The sequence below is a fragment of the Saccopteryx leptura genome, chromosome 6, assembly GCF_036850995.1.
Source record: "Saccopteryx leptura isolate mSacLep1 chromosome 6, mSacLep1_pri_phased_curated, whole genome shotgun sequence".
In the NCBI taxonomy this organism is placed as follows: domain Eukaryota; kingdom Metazoa; phylum Chordata; class Mammalia; order Chiroptera; family Emballonuridae; genus Saccopteryx; species Saccopteryx leptura.
This window is the reverse complement of record NC_089508.1, coordinates 175,316,735-175,331,193: the sequence shown is the minus strand read 5'-3', so window position 1 is coordinate 175,331,193 and position 14,459 is coordinate 175,316,735. Positions and strand designations below refer to the sequence as shown.

Here is a 14,459-nt window from a genome sequence, read left to right as displayed (position 1 = left end):
CAATGAACATCCTTGTGCATACTTCCCTTTTTATATACAGGATTATATAACAAAAAAACCTCCAAGAAATATAATTGAGCATTAAACTTAACTCTGGGCTTACTTGCAGAGAGTGGGAGAGGGGGTTGGAACGGACTGCCTTTTTTTTTTTTTTTTTTTTTGCATTCCGCAGGAAAGCATACTACTTTTTCCAAAGAGAAATACTTAAAAAAAATTTTTTGTTGTTGTTAATTGATTGACTTAGAGAAAGAGAGAGAGGAAGGGAGAGGAAGAGAGAGAAAGAGAAATATTGATCTGTTGTTCTACTTAGCTGTGCATTCATTGGCTACTTCCTATATGTGTCCTGACCGGGGATGGAGCCTGCAACCGGAAATGCTCTACACAGGAAAGGTGGAGAAAACTATTATTTAAAGGAGAATTCTTTGGAATCCTTATAAACCCAGGTTATTAAGTAACAGCGTGGTCCTAGATGTCAGGCAGGGGTGTTTCCCATCCGATTGGGTCCTGACATGCCTGCTCAGCTGTCCTTCTGGAAGCGTCAGGTGGTACAGAAAGACTGCAGAGCCGCCCCTAACAACCACAGACGCAAAGGAACATGACTGCTGTCCTGTGTCACAACAGGGAGTGAGTGCCTGCAGCCTCACACCGTTACTTCTGTTTTGTTGGTTTTCATGATAACTCACAGCGCGGCAGAGGTCCCCACATACAAGCAGCCACAACAGGTCCCCCTGCAGTCATCCAGCTTAGGTGGGACATGGCCATATAGTCTGGTGCCTTTAAAAAAATTTTTTTTTCATTTATTGATTTGAGAGAGAGAGAGAGATACAGAAACATTTGTTTGTGTATTTGCCCTGACTGGGAACCAAACCAGCAATCTTTGTCTATCAGAATGATGCTCCAACCAACAGAGCTATCTGGCCAGGGCTCTGGTGCCTTTTCTTAATCAGATGCTATCTCCCTGACTGGGTATCACATGTCCCAGCACTTCTCAATGACAAGCTTCTTCTCCGAGTTGACTGCGTCCCTCCTGCTGTAATGTGATTCACCATGGAGAGGGCAAGCGGCTTGCCCGTCACCTGCTCTGCTGTCCTAACTTTAGGAGTCACCATTCTTTCTTCCTTCTTTCAGCCTAAGTAACCTCTAAGAAATGTGGGTCAAGGGAACCAGTATCTCCTAAGGTCATAGCTACTAAATGTGCATTTAGGATAATAAAACCAAATACAATCATCAAACACAAAAGAATAAAATGTCCTTAGAGATATCATAAGCTAGTTCCTGATCCTGGCTTTGCCATCTATAAACTCTGAGAGGTTGCCTGGCCTCCTTTGTCTAGCTTCCTTCTTCCTGATCACATAGCAGGACCAGATGATCTGTCATGCTCTTGTTGAGCCAGTTATGACACTATTCAGAAGGGACAATAATAAGTGTCGGTGAGGATGGAGAGATATAGAAACCCTCACACATTGCTGCTGGGAATGGAAAATGGTGCAACCACTTGGAAAACAGTTTGGCAGTTTCTAGAAGGTTAAGTATAGTTACCAATTCCACTCCTAGGCAGATAGCCAGGAAAAAGTTTAAAACTTTCCCACACAAAAATTTATGCATGAATGTTCATAGCATTTTTCATAATAGTCACAAAGGGATAACACCCAAACGTCCATCAACAGATGAATGGATAAACAAAGTATGATCTATCCATATAATGGAATGTTACTTGGCAATAGAAGGATTGAAGTCCTGATACATGTGTCAACCTGAATGAGCCTTGAAGATACTGTACTAGGTGAAGGAAGCCAGACACAAAGAACCACACTGTGTCTGTTTCCATTGCTATGAAATGTCTAGAATAGGCAGGTCTATGGGAACAGAAGGTGGACTAGTGGCTGCCTAGGGCTAGAGTGAGAGTAGTGGACTAGCAGAACTAGAGATGGTGGCTGAGGGGTGTAGCTTTCTCTTACGGGCAATGCAAATATTCTAAAATGAATGGTAGTGGTGGTCGTATATACAACTCTGTGAATATACCAAAAGCCATATAAATGCACACTTTGAGTAGGTAAATTTGTATGGTATGTGAATTATTTGTCAGTGAAGGTATTTTTTAAAAGGAGAAAACAAATACAATTTTAAAGTCCCCTTAACCTCTCCTCTCTCTCTCTCTTCCTCTCTCTCTCCTTTCTAAAATGAATAAATAAAATAAAAGCCTGACCTGTGGTGGCGCAGTGGATAAAGCGTCAACCTGGAAATGCTGAGGTCGCCGGTTCGAAACCCTGGGCTTGCCTAGTTAAGGCACATATGGGAGTTGATGCTTCCTGCTCCTCCCCCGCTTCTCTCTCTGTCTCTCTCCTCTCTCTCTCCCTCTCTCTCTCTTTTCTAAAATGAATAAATAAAATAAAAATAAAGTCCCCTTAGCTTCACCAGCAGAGCATATGGTCAAAATTTTGTATTGCCATGCTGATGATGGGTGAGAAATAATACTTTATTGCAGTTTAAATTCACATCTCTCTTTTTATGGGGGAGGTTCAGCACCTGTTCTATTGAAATTCCAATGACAGGGGGTCCTCAGGTTATGACACAGTTCCGTTCCTACGACAGTGATGTAACCCGAATTTTGGTGTAAGTTGAAACACACCCTAGCCTAAGTCACTAAGTCACCAATCCTAACACATTTGTAGAATCATAGGCTTTCCTCTTCTTCGAAGCACTATCATCTGAAGACTGACTTTCTTTTAGGAGGCATGATAAAACAAAGCAACACAAACAAAACACTTGCGCTCTTAACAGTCCAGAGTGGGGTGGGTCAGCGTCCTGGGGGAAGCCCACTCCCTCACTCACACGCCAGGTTATTGCGTATTGTTCCACCGTGCAACCAAAGTAGTTCGCTCAGGTAGTCCGTAAGTACGGCGTATGTTAATGGCGTAAGCTGAAACACTCCTGTCTCAATTTTTTTAAGGTTTTATGGGCATGAGTGTCATAAACTCGAAACATCATATGTTGAGACTGTCATAACCTGAGGACCCCCTGTATATTAATTATTTTTATCATATACTAAATTCATATATATATATATATATATATATATATATATATATGCCTGTTTGCCTATTCCTGGACTGTTTTTTTTACAGTGACAGAGAGAGAGTCAGAGAGAGGGAATGGAGAGAGATGAGAAGCATCAATCATAAGTTTTTCATAGCGACACCTTAGTTGTTCATTGATTGCTTTCCCATATGTGCCTTGACCGTGGGCCTTCAGCAGGCCGAGTAACCCCTTGCTCAAGCCAGTGACCTTGGACCCAAGCTGGTGAGCTTTGCTCAAACCAGATGAGCCAGCGCTCAAGCTGGCAACCTTGGGGTCTCGAACCTGGGTCCTCTGCATCCCAGTCCGACGCTCTATCCACTGCGCCACCGCCTGGTCAGGCTGGACTTTCCTAATCTGTTACATATATCTGCCTATTCATGGGCTAGCCCACCCTTTCATTTATTAAAGCTTTATAATAAAACAGGTAGTGGAATACTCAACAGCCTTAAGCCGCCCGCCAACTCAGGCTCCCTCCCACCAAACCCAGCCACTGCCCCAGGCTGTGGTTACCTTCCCAGAAAACTCATGGCATTGTTTCAAATATAGAGCAACACTTGAAGCTTGTTGCAAAAACACTAAGAATGCTAAGAAATGTGAGAAAGAAGACACTGAAGTCCGAGCCAGATAGCTCAGTTGGTTAGTGCTGTCCCAATACGCAGAAGTTGCTGGTTCTATTCCTGGGCAGGGCACAAATAGAAGCAGGTCGATATTTATCTCTCTCTCTCTCTCTCTCTTTCTCTCTCTCTCCCTTCCTTCCTCTCTCTCTAAAGTAAGTAAATAAGATAAAAAATTCAGTTGCTTTAAGGAAGAAGACACTGAAAAAGGGCAAGATTAAAAAGGTCATTCAGGCCTGACCAGGCAGTGGCGCAGTGGATAGAGCATGGGACTGGGATGCGGAGGACCCAGGTTCAAGACCCCAAAGTCGCCAGCTTGAGTGCGGGTTCATTTGGTTTGAGCAAAGCTCACCAGCTTGGACCCAAGGTCGCTGGCTTGAGCAAGGGGTTCTCGGTCTGCTGTAGCCCCACGGTCAAGGCACATGAGAACACAACCAATGAACAACTAAGGTGTCGCTATGAAAAACTGATGATTGATGCTTCTCACCTCTCTCCATTCCTGTCTGTCTGTCCCTATCTATCCCTCTCTCTGACTCTGTCTCTGTAAAAAAAAATAAAAATTAAAAATAAAAAAATAAAAAAGGTCATTCAGAAGGACACATAGAAGTTGTAAGAATATGTACTGAAGACACAAACCATCAGAAAAACCAAGCAATTAATTTCCTGAGAATATGGGTCGGGGTGGATGGTAAGGAGACACTGTGGCAGTAACTGAAGTGACAGTGACCAAAGGCAGTCTGTGGCAGGTGTAGTCAGACCTATGGGTGCTGCATTGAGGAATAGGAACCCAGATCCAAGATTCGCTCCTTGAATGACAAATTTGGACAGTGGTTTGAAACACTGGATGTTCACATGCAAAAGATGGAAGGCACGATGAGAAGCACTACAACCCTAACACCACCACAAAACCAACATGATGTGCTTGCTGCTTCAAGAAGTGGCGGATGTTGCCTGACCTGTGATGGCGCAGTGGATAGAGCGTAGACCTGAAGCATTGAGGTCCCTGGTTCAAGACCCCTGGCTTGCCCAGTCAAGGTACATGCGAGAAGCAATCAATGAACAACTAAAATGAAGCAACTGTGATCTCTAAAAATCAATAAATAATGAAGAAAAAAAAAAAAAGAAAAGGCAGATGCATTGGCCTTGACCTCAAAATGGCCGCCACAGGGGCAGGCAGGTGATGTTGACACAAGAACAGGGTGAACTGTCAGAGACTGTGCCCGTGTCCGTAATCTTGTGTAATGTAAAGAACTGGTGTTTCTGAACTACTCCTTGCAAGTATATATGCATGGGAACCCTGGAATTGCATGGGAAAGACTATTTGTATCGGAAACACTGTTTGTCTACAATGCTCTCATTTGGCTTTCCCTGCTTCCCAATTACACTGGGAAATTCCACAAAGCTCCTACATGAGCAGGTTTTACAGTTCTATGTAGTCTGTGTATAGGTGTGGCAGACGTAGTTTTTGTAGATGTTTTTGACAATAGTGAACTAGCTTATTGTTAATGAAATATCTTCCTCAAAACTTAGATCAAAAACTCTAGTAACCAAAGTAGAATAAAGGTTGAATTTTTTAATTCAAGGTAGTTTATCTCTGCATGCACTGACTTGTGACGCATAAAAATAAAAGCAGGGGAAAGCTGATATGTTTTAAATGTATATAAATACACCTACTGTTTGAGTCACGTTGAACAGTTTATAACATGCTTCAGTTTGAGTCAGCGTGACAGATCCAGCCCATATTGGCAACCTGGCTTCACAGAGGCGAAGGAAGCTGTCTAAGCAAGTCAGGGGCAAAGCCCTGGTTCCCTGGGGTGAAAGGTCATTGGCAGCTAGGGGATAGTTCAGAGGACAGAGATTTCTTCTGGATGAGACAGAGTCACACTGAGGCAGAGAGTGAAGCTATTCAGAAATAAGGACTTACTTATCACAACCCATCTCTGAGAAAGAAAGCCAACGGCAGGCAAAGTCCCACTGCCGACGCCCTGGTTCATATTACTGATGCCTGGAGTGATTATTTTTTTAACTCCCCAGGTGATATTAACGAGTCGCCAGCACTAAGAGCCACCACTAGCCGTTCCCCTTGACTTCCTCCATTCCCTGCTCCCTTGGTTGCCTGTGAAAGGACATGTGCTCACCTGTGCTTTCTAATTCCAGATGAAGGGAGAAGCCGGGAGTCGGCTCCAGGATGAGAAGCCGAAGCAGGTAACTGCCAGCACCCCGCACCCCCCCCACACGGAGAGAGCCAGGGACTCTCTCCATGTCTGTGCTTGCTGTCCCTCTGAGGTCTCCCCCAAGATTGAGGGGTAGCTGGCATGTTGGTGATGTGCTCAGTTCACAGCTTAGCCAAGAACGCTTGACTCCAAGCGGCCTGACTCCCCCTCACCTGCACACGGGAGAGAGCAGTCTGCCCGACAGCTGCCCGGCCATGGTTTCTCGGCCCTGAGGAGGCCCCAGGCCTCAGGCCTTTGGATCCACCCCTTCCTGGGGACAGGGAGGCCCACTGGGGGCTGGAAACGGGGGCCGGGAACGAGCTCTAAACCCCAGCCAACACCCGCATGGCATGTTTCTGTCCCCCACTAAAATCTGTCCCATTTACATTCCCTCCCCTTGGACTGTCGAAGAGAGAAAACACCTTCATCCCTGAAAACGTATCTAACCCGAAATGGGACATTGAGGTTTTACATTTGGCTTAGCTTGATTTGATTAAAACTTAAATGAAAAATTCCTAGTGTATGTGGAAAAGTTCGCACAAAGGATCATCTGAATTCCAGAAATGGCATAGTTACAGAAGTCGAAGATATCCCGTCTGACAAGCTTGGGGTGACCTTGGAATGGCCTGTGGGGAAGAACAAGTCCATCTGGTCCCATGGGTCCCGTCCTCAAGGAGGGAGAGGAAGAGGGAGACGGTGGCGGGGAGGGAGAGAGGGAGAGAGAAAAGATCATTTCTAGAGCTCAAGACCCCAATGAGCACTAGCCCTTCAACAGTTTTCACTGGCCATGGAAAATGACCTGCTTCCTTTCGGTCCTTTGATCAAAGGTGGCACAGGTAAGCCGAGAAGAAATGATTCAGGGCAGACTCAGGTTGCTCTGACTGGGTCAGTCAAAACCATCTGCTCCTCCAGATCTTAAAAGTCTAGATTAAAACAGTGTCCTATTCGAGCCCTGGCCGGTTGGCTCAGTGGTAGAGTGTTGGCCTGGCGTGCAGAAGTCCCGGGTTCGATTCCCAGCCAGGGCACACAGGAGAAGCGCCCATCTGCTTCTCCACCCCTCCCCCTCTCCTTCCTCTCTGTCTCTCTCTTCCCCTCCTGCAGTGAGGCTCCATTGGAGCAAAGATGGCCCAGGCGCTGGGAATGGCTCCTTGGCCTCTGCCCCAGGCGCTAGAGTGGCTCTGGTCGCAACAGAGCGACGCCCCGGAGGGGCAGACCATCGCCCCCTGGTGGGCAGAGCGTCGCCCCCTGGTGGGCGTGCTGGGTGGATCCCGGTCGGGCGCATGCGGGAGTCTGTCTCTCCCTGTTTCCAGCTTCAGAAAAATACAAAAAACAAACAAACAAAAAAAAACAGTGTCCTATTTGACCCCCTCCTCCCCAACAACATACCCCTGACCCTTCACACGTGGCCCAATTCACCAAACTGCAAATGAGCCCAAGGTGCACAGGGACCTGCACCTCTGGTTCTCTCCCATGAAAGAATACGAGCAGACTCCATCTGGGCTTAGAAACATGGGGCGGAAGGGACCTCGGTAATTCCTGTCCATCACAATAGACACCGGTGACTCACCCGGCAGCCAGTGACATCCCCCTCCAAGTCTGGGACTTTGTGAGCATCAAGGCTCTCAGAGGACAGGTAAGCACCTCCCAGTCACTGCCAGGGGTCTGTTCTTTGTCGCGAGAGCCACACATTGTCCAGCCCAGCTGGCAACCTTGACTAGTCTTGTGGGAAAGCTGAGGAACTATTAAAGTCAGAACCTAGACCCTGGCCAGTTGGCTCAGTGGTAGAGCATCGACCTGGTATGTGGAAGTCCCGGGTTCAATTCCCAGCCAGGTTACACAGGAGAAGCACCCATCTGCTTCTCCACCCTTTCTTCCCCCTCTCTTTTCCCTCTATCTCTGTCTTCCCTCCCTCAGCCGAGGCTCCATTGGAGCAAAGTTGGCCCGGGCGCTGAGGATGGCTTCATGGCCTCTGCCTCAGGTGCTAGAATGGCTCCAGTTGCAACAGAGTGACGGCCCAGATGGACAGAGCATTGCCCCCTGGTGGGCATGCTGGCTGGATCCTGGTTGGGCACATGCAGGAGTCCGTCTCTCTGCCTCCCTGCTTCTCACTTCAGAAAAAAAAAAAAAAAAAAAAGGCAGAACCTATGTTCATTTACTCTCTTCTCCCAGGACAAGACGGTGACAGGGATGGGAAACTGGGCCTGGCCCATGGACACAGTGGTCCCTATGTCCTCACTGAGGATTCTGCTCATCCTTCTGGGATGGCTGTCTCAGACTTGGAATTAGCTGGGGGAGCTTTTAAAAACCTAGAGCCCTGGTTCCACCCCAGAGACTCTTATGTAATTGGGTGGGGAGGGGCCTGGACATCTGAATTTTTAAAAAAGCTTCCAGATGCTTCCAATGCGTGGTCATCTCTGTTCAACAAGAGGACTGGTGACCAAATCCCACAGCTGTTGGCAGGCTCACGTGCCCTTCTCTGGGTGACAGAGTCCCCTGCCAGTTTCTCTGGAGTCAGGCAGGTTCCTTTCCCCACTGCCACCCTTGAGCTCTCATTTTCATAAACACACCCATATACTGCCGCGAGCTCGTGATAAGGACGAGCCTCCCGTAGAAGCTGGGGAAAGTCCAGCAGAGAGTGATGCTGGCACAGCTGGGATCCTGATCCCACAGTGCTCAGGTCCCTGCGTCAGCAGCGAGCTGCGTGAGAAGGCAGGCTTGCGGGGGGCCTGATACTTTCTCATCCTCCTCAGGAGGGACACGTCTGGGGCTCCATGAGGAGGACCGCGTTCATCCTGGGCTCTGGCCTTCTCTTGCTGGTGGCCTTCTGGAACTCAGTCACATGGTAAGTCTGGTGGGCCAGCTTTAATTCAGGACTTGAAGGCCGGCAGTGTGGAGGTGGCCTGGGGTCAGAGCGCCCGCCAGTCTTCACCCAGAAACCTGAGTGATTTTTCTTCCCAGGCATCTTCAGAGATTTTGGGGTGCTTCTGGCCACTTCTGGCAAGCCCAGTGGGAGAGGCTGCTGTTCACGTTCGAAGGGAGGGAGTGGATCCTCTTCGTACTCGGTGAGCTGCCTAGACCACCCACGCCGAGCTGAGGGTTTGGGTACACGATTATCGTTTAATTCTTTTTCTATCGTTTTGTTCTCTACTGTGGGACTTCTCAGCTCATTAGTACAGGGAATAAGGACTTATGTTTAAGGCAGTGGTGACCCCAAGAGCGCTAAACTTGTGGGCAATCCGGAATGGATGTCTGAGAATATCTAACAAAAGAAGTTGAGAAATGGAGACCTCCCTTCCTCCAAAAATAGAGTTGAAAAAAAAATAGTTTGTATGAAAAATGAAGGCGTGTTTAGAGCAACAATCCTGCTTCTAGATGTCAGGTCCACGACTGTGGAGAGCTGCTCTAGGATTCAGTGTTTTTCAGCAGCTGGTCTGTGGACCAGCTCACCAGAAATTGGGTGCCGGTCCGCCAAAGAGTTAAGCACATTGATGTTGTATAAAGATTATAGACCCAGTGATCTTAGTCAAATTTGCTCATGCTCAGGGTGATTTCTGCCTTAACAGTCCCCAAAATAATTCTTCTGTTTTCACAGTCCCCAAATGTAGAAAGGTTGAAAACCACTGCTCTAGGTTATGTGAGGCTGTGTCCTTGTACTTGGTGCCATCTAGCTCTGGGGACTGGACAGCAAGTGGTCACACAAATATTTACTGACAGTGTGAATGGCTCGAAATGCCTGAGAAAACACAGTGGAAGAAAAAGCCATTTCAACTATTTTTCCCCTTTAGTTATTGAGTTTAGAGAGAGAAGAAAGGAGAGAGAGAGAGAGAGAGAGAGGGAGAGAAATGTCGATTTGTTGCCTGAGGATTGAACCTGCAACCTTGACTTATCAGGACGATGCTCTAACCAACTGAACCACCTGGCCAGAGCTGCCATTTCAACTATTTATAACAGCATTATCTACAATAGTGACTGTCCTTCACTCAAGTAATAGTTATTAATGTTACTCTGTGCCAGACTTGTATGGAGGGTATAGAGATATTTAAGATCAAGTGTTGAAGATAAAGCATTTGTCTACTCCAACAAAAAAAGCTTATGTTACCGTCTAGAAGGGGAGATAAAAAAGTGTCAGCTGTCACAAAGCAAAAGTACAAATAAAGTGTCCCTTGTTTTCAGATGGAAGTACAACTCTAAAAACAGGCTGAACATTAAAAATGACTGGGTCAGAGGAGTCTTAAGCAGTCATTGAAAAGTGCAATGCGGGTTGCAAATGCGTGTGGGAAAAGTGGAGGGAGATGCTTTGCCTATTTCTGCTATGACGAGAATACTACCTATCACCGCGGCGATAAGCAAACATCAGATAGAAATGTATGCAATTTTAAGCATTGCAGCCTGAAGAAAGTTCAAGGTCATTCCTTGTGGTTTTCATTCTGTATTCCTCAAGGAGCCCTTGGATTTCCACATCGGCACCCACCCTGATGGATGGCCCACCAGGCCACCACCAAACCAACATTTTTTCCAAAATAAAAAAAGTTTGTTATTATGGATAAAAGAAAATACACGCTCATTGTTAAAATAAAAGCCAGACAATTCGCCTGACCAGGCGGTGGCGCAGTGGATAGAGCATCGGACTGGAATGCCGAGGACTCAGGTTCGAGACCCTGAGGTCGCCAGCTTGAGCGCGGGCTCATCTGATTTGAGCAAAAGCTCACCAGCTTGGAACCAAGGTCACTGGCTCGAGCAAGGGGTTACTTGGTCCGCTGAAGGCCCACGGTCAAGGCACATATGAGAAAGCAATCAATGAACAACTAAGGTGTTGCTACGAAAAACTGATGATTTTTTTTTTTTTTTTTTTTTTTTTTTGCATTTTTCTGAAGCTGGAAACAGGGAGAGACAGTCAGACAGACTCCCGCATGCGCCCGACCGGGATCCACCCGGCACGCCCACCATGGGGCGATGCTCTGCCCACCAGGGGGCGATGCTCTGCCCATCCTGGGCGCCGCCATGTTGCGACCAGAGCCACTCTAGCGCCTGGGGCAGAGGCCACAGAGCCATCCCCAGCGCCCGGGCCATTTTTGCTCCAGTGGAGCCTCGGCTGCGGGAGGGGAAGAGAGAGACAGAGAGGAAGGCGCGGCAGAGGGGTGGAGAAGCAAATGGGCGCTTCTCCTGTGTGCCCTGGCCGGGAATCGAACCCGGGTCCTCCGCACGCTAGGCCGACGCTGAAAAACTGATGATTGATGCTTCTCATCTCTCTGCGTTCCGGTCTGTCTGTACCTATCTATCCCTCTCTCTGACTCTGTCTCTGTAAAAAATAAAAACAACAAAAAAACCCCCAGACAATTCAAATTATCTAAAGAGGGTGGAAAATCACCCAATCTCCCTTATTTAAGAAATAACCACTCTTGGCCCTGGCCGGTTGGCTCAGCGGTAGAGCATCGGCCTGGCATGTGGAAGTACCGGGTTCGATTCCCGGCCAGGGCACACAGGAGAAGCGCCCATCTGCTTCTCCACTCTTCTCCCTCTCCTTTCTCTCTATCTCTCTCTTCCCTTCCCACAGCCAAGGCTCCATTGGAGCAAAGTTGGCCTGGGCACTGAGGATGGCTTCATGGCCTCTGCCTCAGATGCTAGAATGGTTCCAGTTGCAATAGAGCAGTGCCCCAGAGGGGCCGAGCATCACCCTCTGGTGGGCATGCAGAGTGATCCCAGTCAGGTGCATGTGGGAGTCTGTCTGTTTGCCGACCCCCTCCCTGCCCTGCTTCTCACTTCGGAAAAAAAATACAAAAAAGAAAAAAAAGAAATAACCACTCTTAAATATATTAGTAATAATCTCATATATTAATTGGATAGATGGTTGAACTTTCTTTTTTTTAATTTATTTTTTATGACAGAGACAGGAAGGGAGAGAGATGAGAAGCATCAGTTCTTCGTTGTGGCACCTTAGTTGCTCTTGATTGCTTTATCATATGTGTCTTGACTGGGGGCTACAGCAAACCAAGTGACCCCTTGTTCAAGCCAGCGACCTTGGGCTCAAGCTGGTGAGCCTGTGCTCAAACCGGTGATCTCGTGTTTCGAACCTAGGTCCTCCACATCCCAGTTTGATGCTAGATGGTTGAACTTTTAAGACACCAAAGTTTTAAAACTTTTTTTTGGTTAAATAAATTGCAGACCTCTTTCCATATCCATTAATATAGAGTTACTTAATACTTTAAACTTCCCAGTCCATTCCAATGTAGTCCATTTCCTACTAACCAGTATTTAGGCTGCTTACATGTTCTGTGATTTAAAAGATGCCGTGGCATACATTGTTGTGTATCTCTTTTTCTGTCTTTGTCTGTCTCTCTCTTGCACTTCTTGCTAAACTGCCTTCCAGGGTGTTTGTGCCAATCCTGTGTCCCCACAGTGCTGGCCAAGTATTTTCCAGGTATCAACTGCCACCAGCCACTGTAGTTGATGGAGGAACAAAGAGTTCAGTAAAACATCCATGCCCCTTTGATACTAAACTTAGAGAAGGCGAAACAGAGACAAAGGAAGTGCATAGTATAGGAGTTAGGTGACATAGGGGTGGACAGAGTGCTTGCTTGCTCACAGGAGATGTCAGCGATACTTGGAATGACTTCATGGAAAAGTGCGATGTGGAACAAAAAGCTGTTATCTAAATTTTAAGTCTTGTTCATTATTTTCTGACATATCCTACACAACATCAGTGCTGTGGAATGGTCATCGGTGGGGTGGCCATATAACAAACCATCCAAATAGGGACACTGTTAGAGTAAATGAGATGTTATTAATTATGCTGGAATGACTGATGGCGATCGAAACTGTCCTGGGCATACCAGGATGCATGGCCACCCCATTCTTAGGCGTTCTATGGTAAAAAAAAAAAAAAGAAAAAAGAAAAGAAAAGCCTGGGAACCGTTGAGTGCGTTTAACAAAGTCAAACAGGAATCTTTGCCTGACCTGTGGTGGCGCAGTGGATGAAGCGTCGACCTGGAATGCTGAGGTCGCCGGTTCTAAACCCTGGGCTTGCCCAGTCAAGGCACATATGGGAGTTGATGCTTTCTGCTCCTCCCCCCTTTCTTTCTCTCTCTTTCTCTCTCTCTCTCTCTCTCTCTCTCCTCTAAAATGAATAACTAAATAAAAATAATTTTTTTTAAAAAAGGAATCTTTGCTGCGGGAATTCTCCACGCCATGAACACACTCGTCTGAACAGTGGCTCTCCCAGAGAGCAGGGTATGAAGCCTGTTTAACCAAGAAGCCTCTGGGGAGATGAGCTCTCCACTCTGGGGGCTGCTGACGGTGCAGACGCTGAGGCGGCCCCGCCTAGTTAGTAGAATACCAGGGATGAGGTCTGTGGTGGACTCCTAGTCTAGTGCTCCTTGCCAACCGTACCATACTTCTTTGCTTTTCCCTTCCCTGGGAAGTCAAAGGGTTCAATGGGCACAGACTCCCGAATGTCACCCTAAATTGATTTGTATTTTAGAGCTTACACTTTTTTGTTGTTGTTGTCTTTAACCACCTAGAAGGTTGTGGTCCTGTATAACTAAGAAAATAAGTAAAGACACTCCTTCACTGAGCTGTCCAAGTTGCCCTCAGCTAATTTGTCACTCAGGACTAGAGGTAGGTCCCCTGGCCTGGAGCACCAAGCCCTCCCGGGCAGGGGACTGTCTCGAGTGCCGCCTGCACCCTTGTCAGGCGTGTGATCAGTGAATGCACGTGCTAACCTGACGGTTCCTTTGTGCTTCCCCACCGTAGGCGTCACCTACCTGCCCGCTCTGTTCTTCTGGGGCTTCAATGGGCTTCTACTGGTGGTCGACACGACTGGGAAACCCAACTTCATCTCCCGCTACCGGATTCAGGTCGGCAAGAACGAACCGGTAAGAGTTGTCATAGCACCTCCTGGTCCAAGCCCAGAAAGCAAATGCTGAAGCCACACACTCAAAATTCTCACCACTGGCCCAGGACAGCCTGGGGCTGGCGTGAGCCAAGTTATGGCAGACGAGGCTCCACCAAGTTCGAAGGTGAGAGAGAGGAAACAGTTTGGTCCAGACCTCAGAGCCTGCACTTCTGGTCTCTGATCCCTGGCCCCAAATCCCCGGCCCCACACTGTCCCTGCCTGTGCGTCCCCACAGCACTGGGGTCGGCATTGTAGGGACAGGAGCGATCTCTGCCTGGCCCTGGGCTGAGTTCTGGAGATGTCGGGCAGCTCCACCTTCTGCCACTGGAGCAGGGACAGCAACAGTTGTCCCGAGTGAAGGAGACAGCTGCCACCCCTGAGCCCGGCCCAGTTCCTTGGTGCTCTGAAAACCTGCAGGAGCCTTTTCTTACCCAACAAGGAAAAAGTTGATTCTTGAACCAGGTTCTGTCCCCAGCTGCACCCAAATCTCATCCTGGCTTCCTTCCCAGAGAAGACAAGCATCTTTTAATGATCTGCCCAGATGTCTGGGAGAGCCACCTCAGCTCTCAGGGCCTGCTGCCCCAGCCCGGCGCCCCAGAAAGCAGAATGGGTAGAAGATTGTGCCCTTGACCCAGGTTTTCAGAAGGCCCCTTCTTAAACCAG

The 14,459-nt window shown here is 47.7% G+C and overlaps 2 protein-coding genes across 2 annotated transcripts in view; one reads left to right on the top strand and one right to left on the bottom strand.

The window, feature by feature from the left end:
- FAXDC2 (fatty acid hydroxylase domain containing 2) overlaps positions 1 to 14,459 on the top strand; it is a 30,592-nt gene that overhangs the window by 9,656 nt on the left and 6,477 nt on the right. Inside the window, exons 2-5 of the mRNA XM_066344527.1 lie at positions 5,850 to 5,897; positions 8,656 to 8,747; positions 8,864 to 8,967; positions 13,655 to 13,776. Of these exons, the coding sequence (XP_066200624.1) occupies positions 5,850 to 5,897; positions 8,656 to 8,747; positions 8,864 to 8,967; positions 13,655 to 13,776 (366 nt within the window). The remainder of the gene's footprint in view (positions 1 to 5,849; positions 5,898 to 8,655; positions 8,748 to 8,863; positions 8,968 to 13,654; positions 13,777 to 14,459) is intronic.
- The window catches only part of MRPL22 (mitochondrial ribosomal protein L22), a 133,245-nt gene that overhangs the window by 115,497 nt on the left and 3,289 nt on the right, over positions 1 to 14,459 (bottom strand). The window lies entirely within an intron of this gene.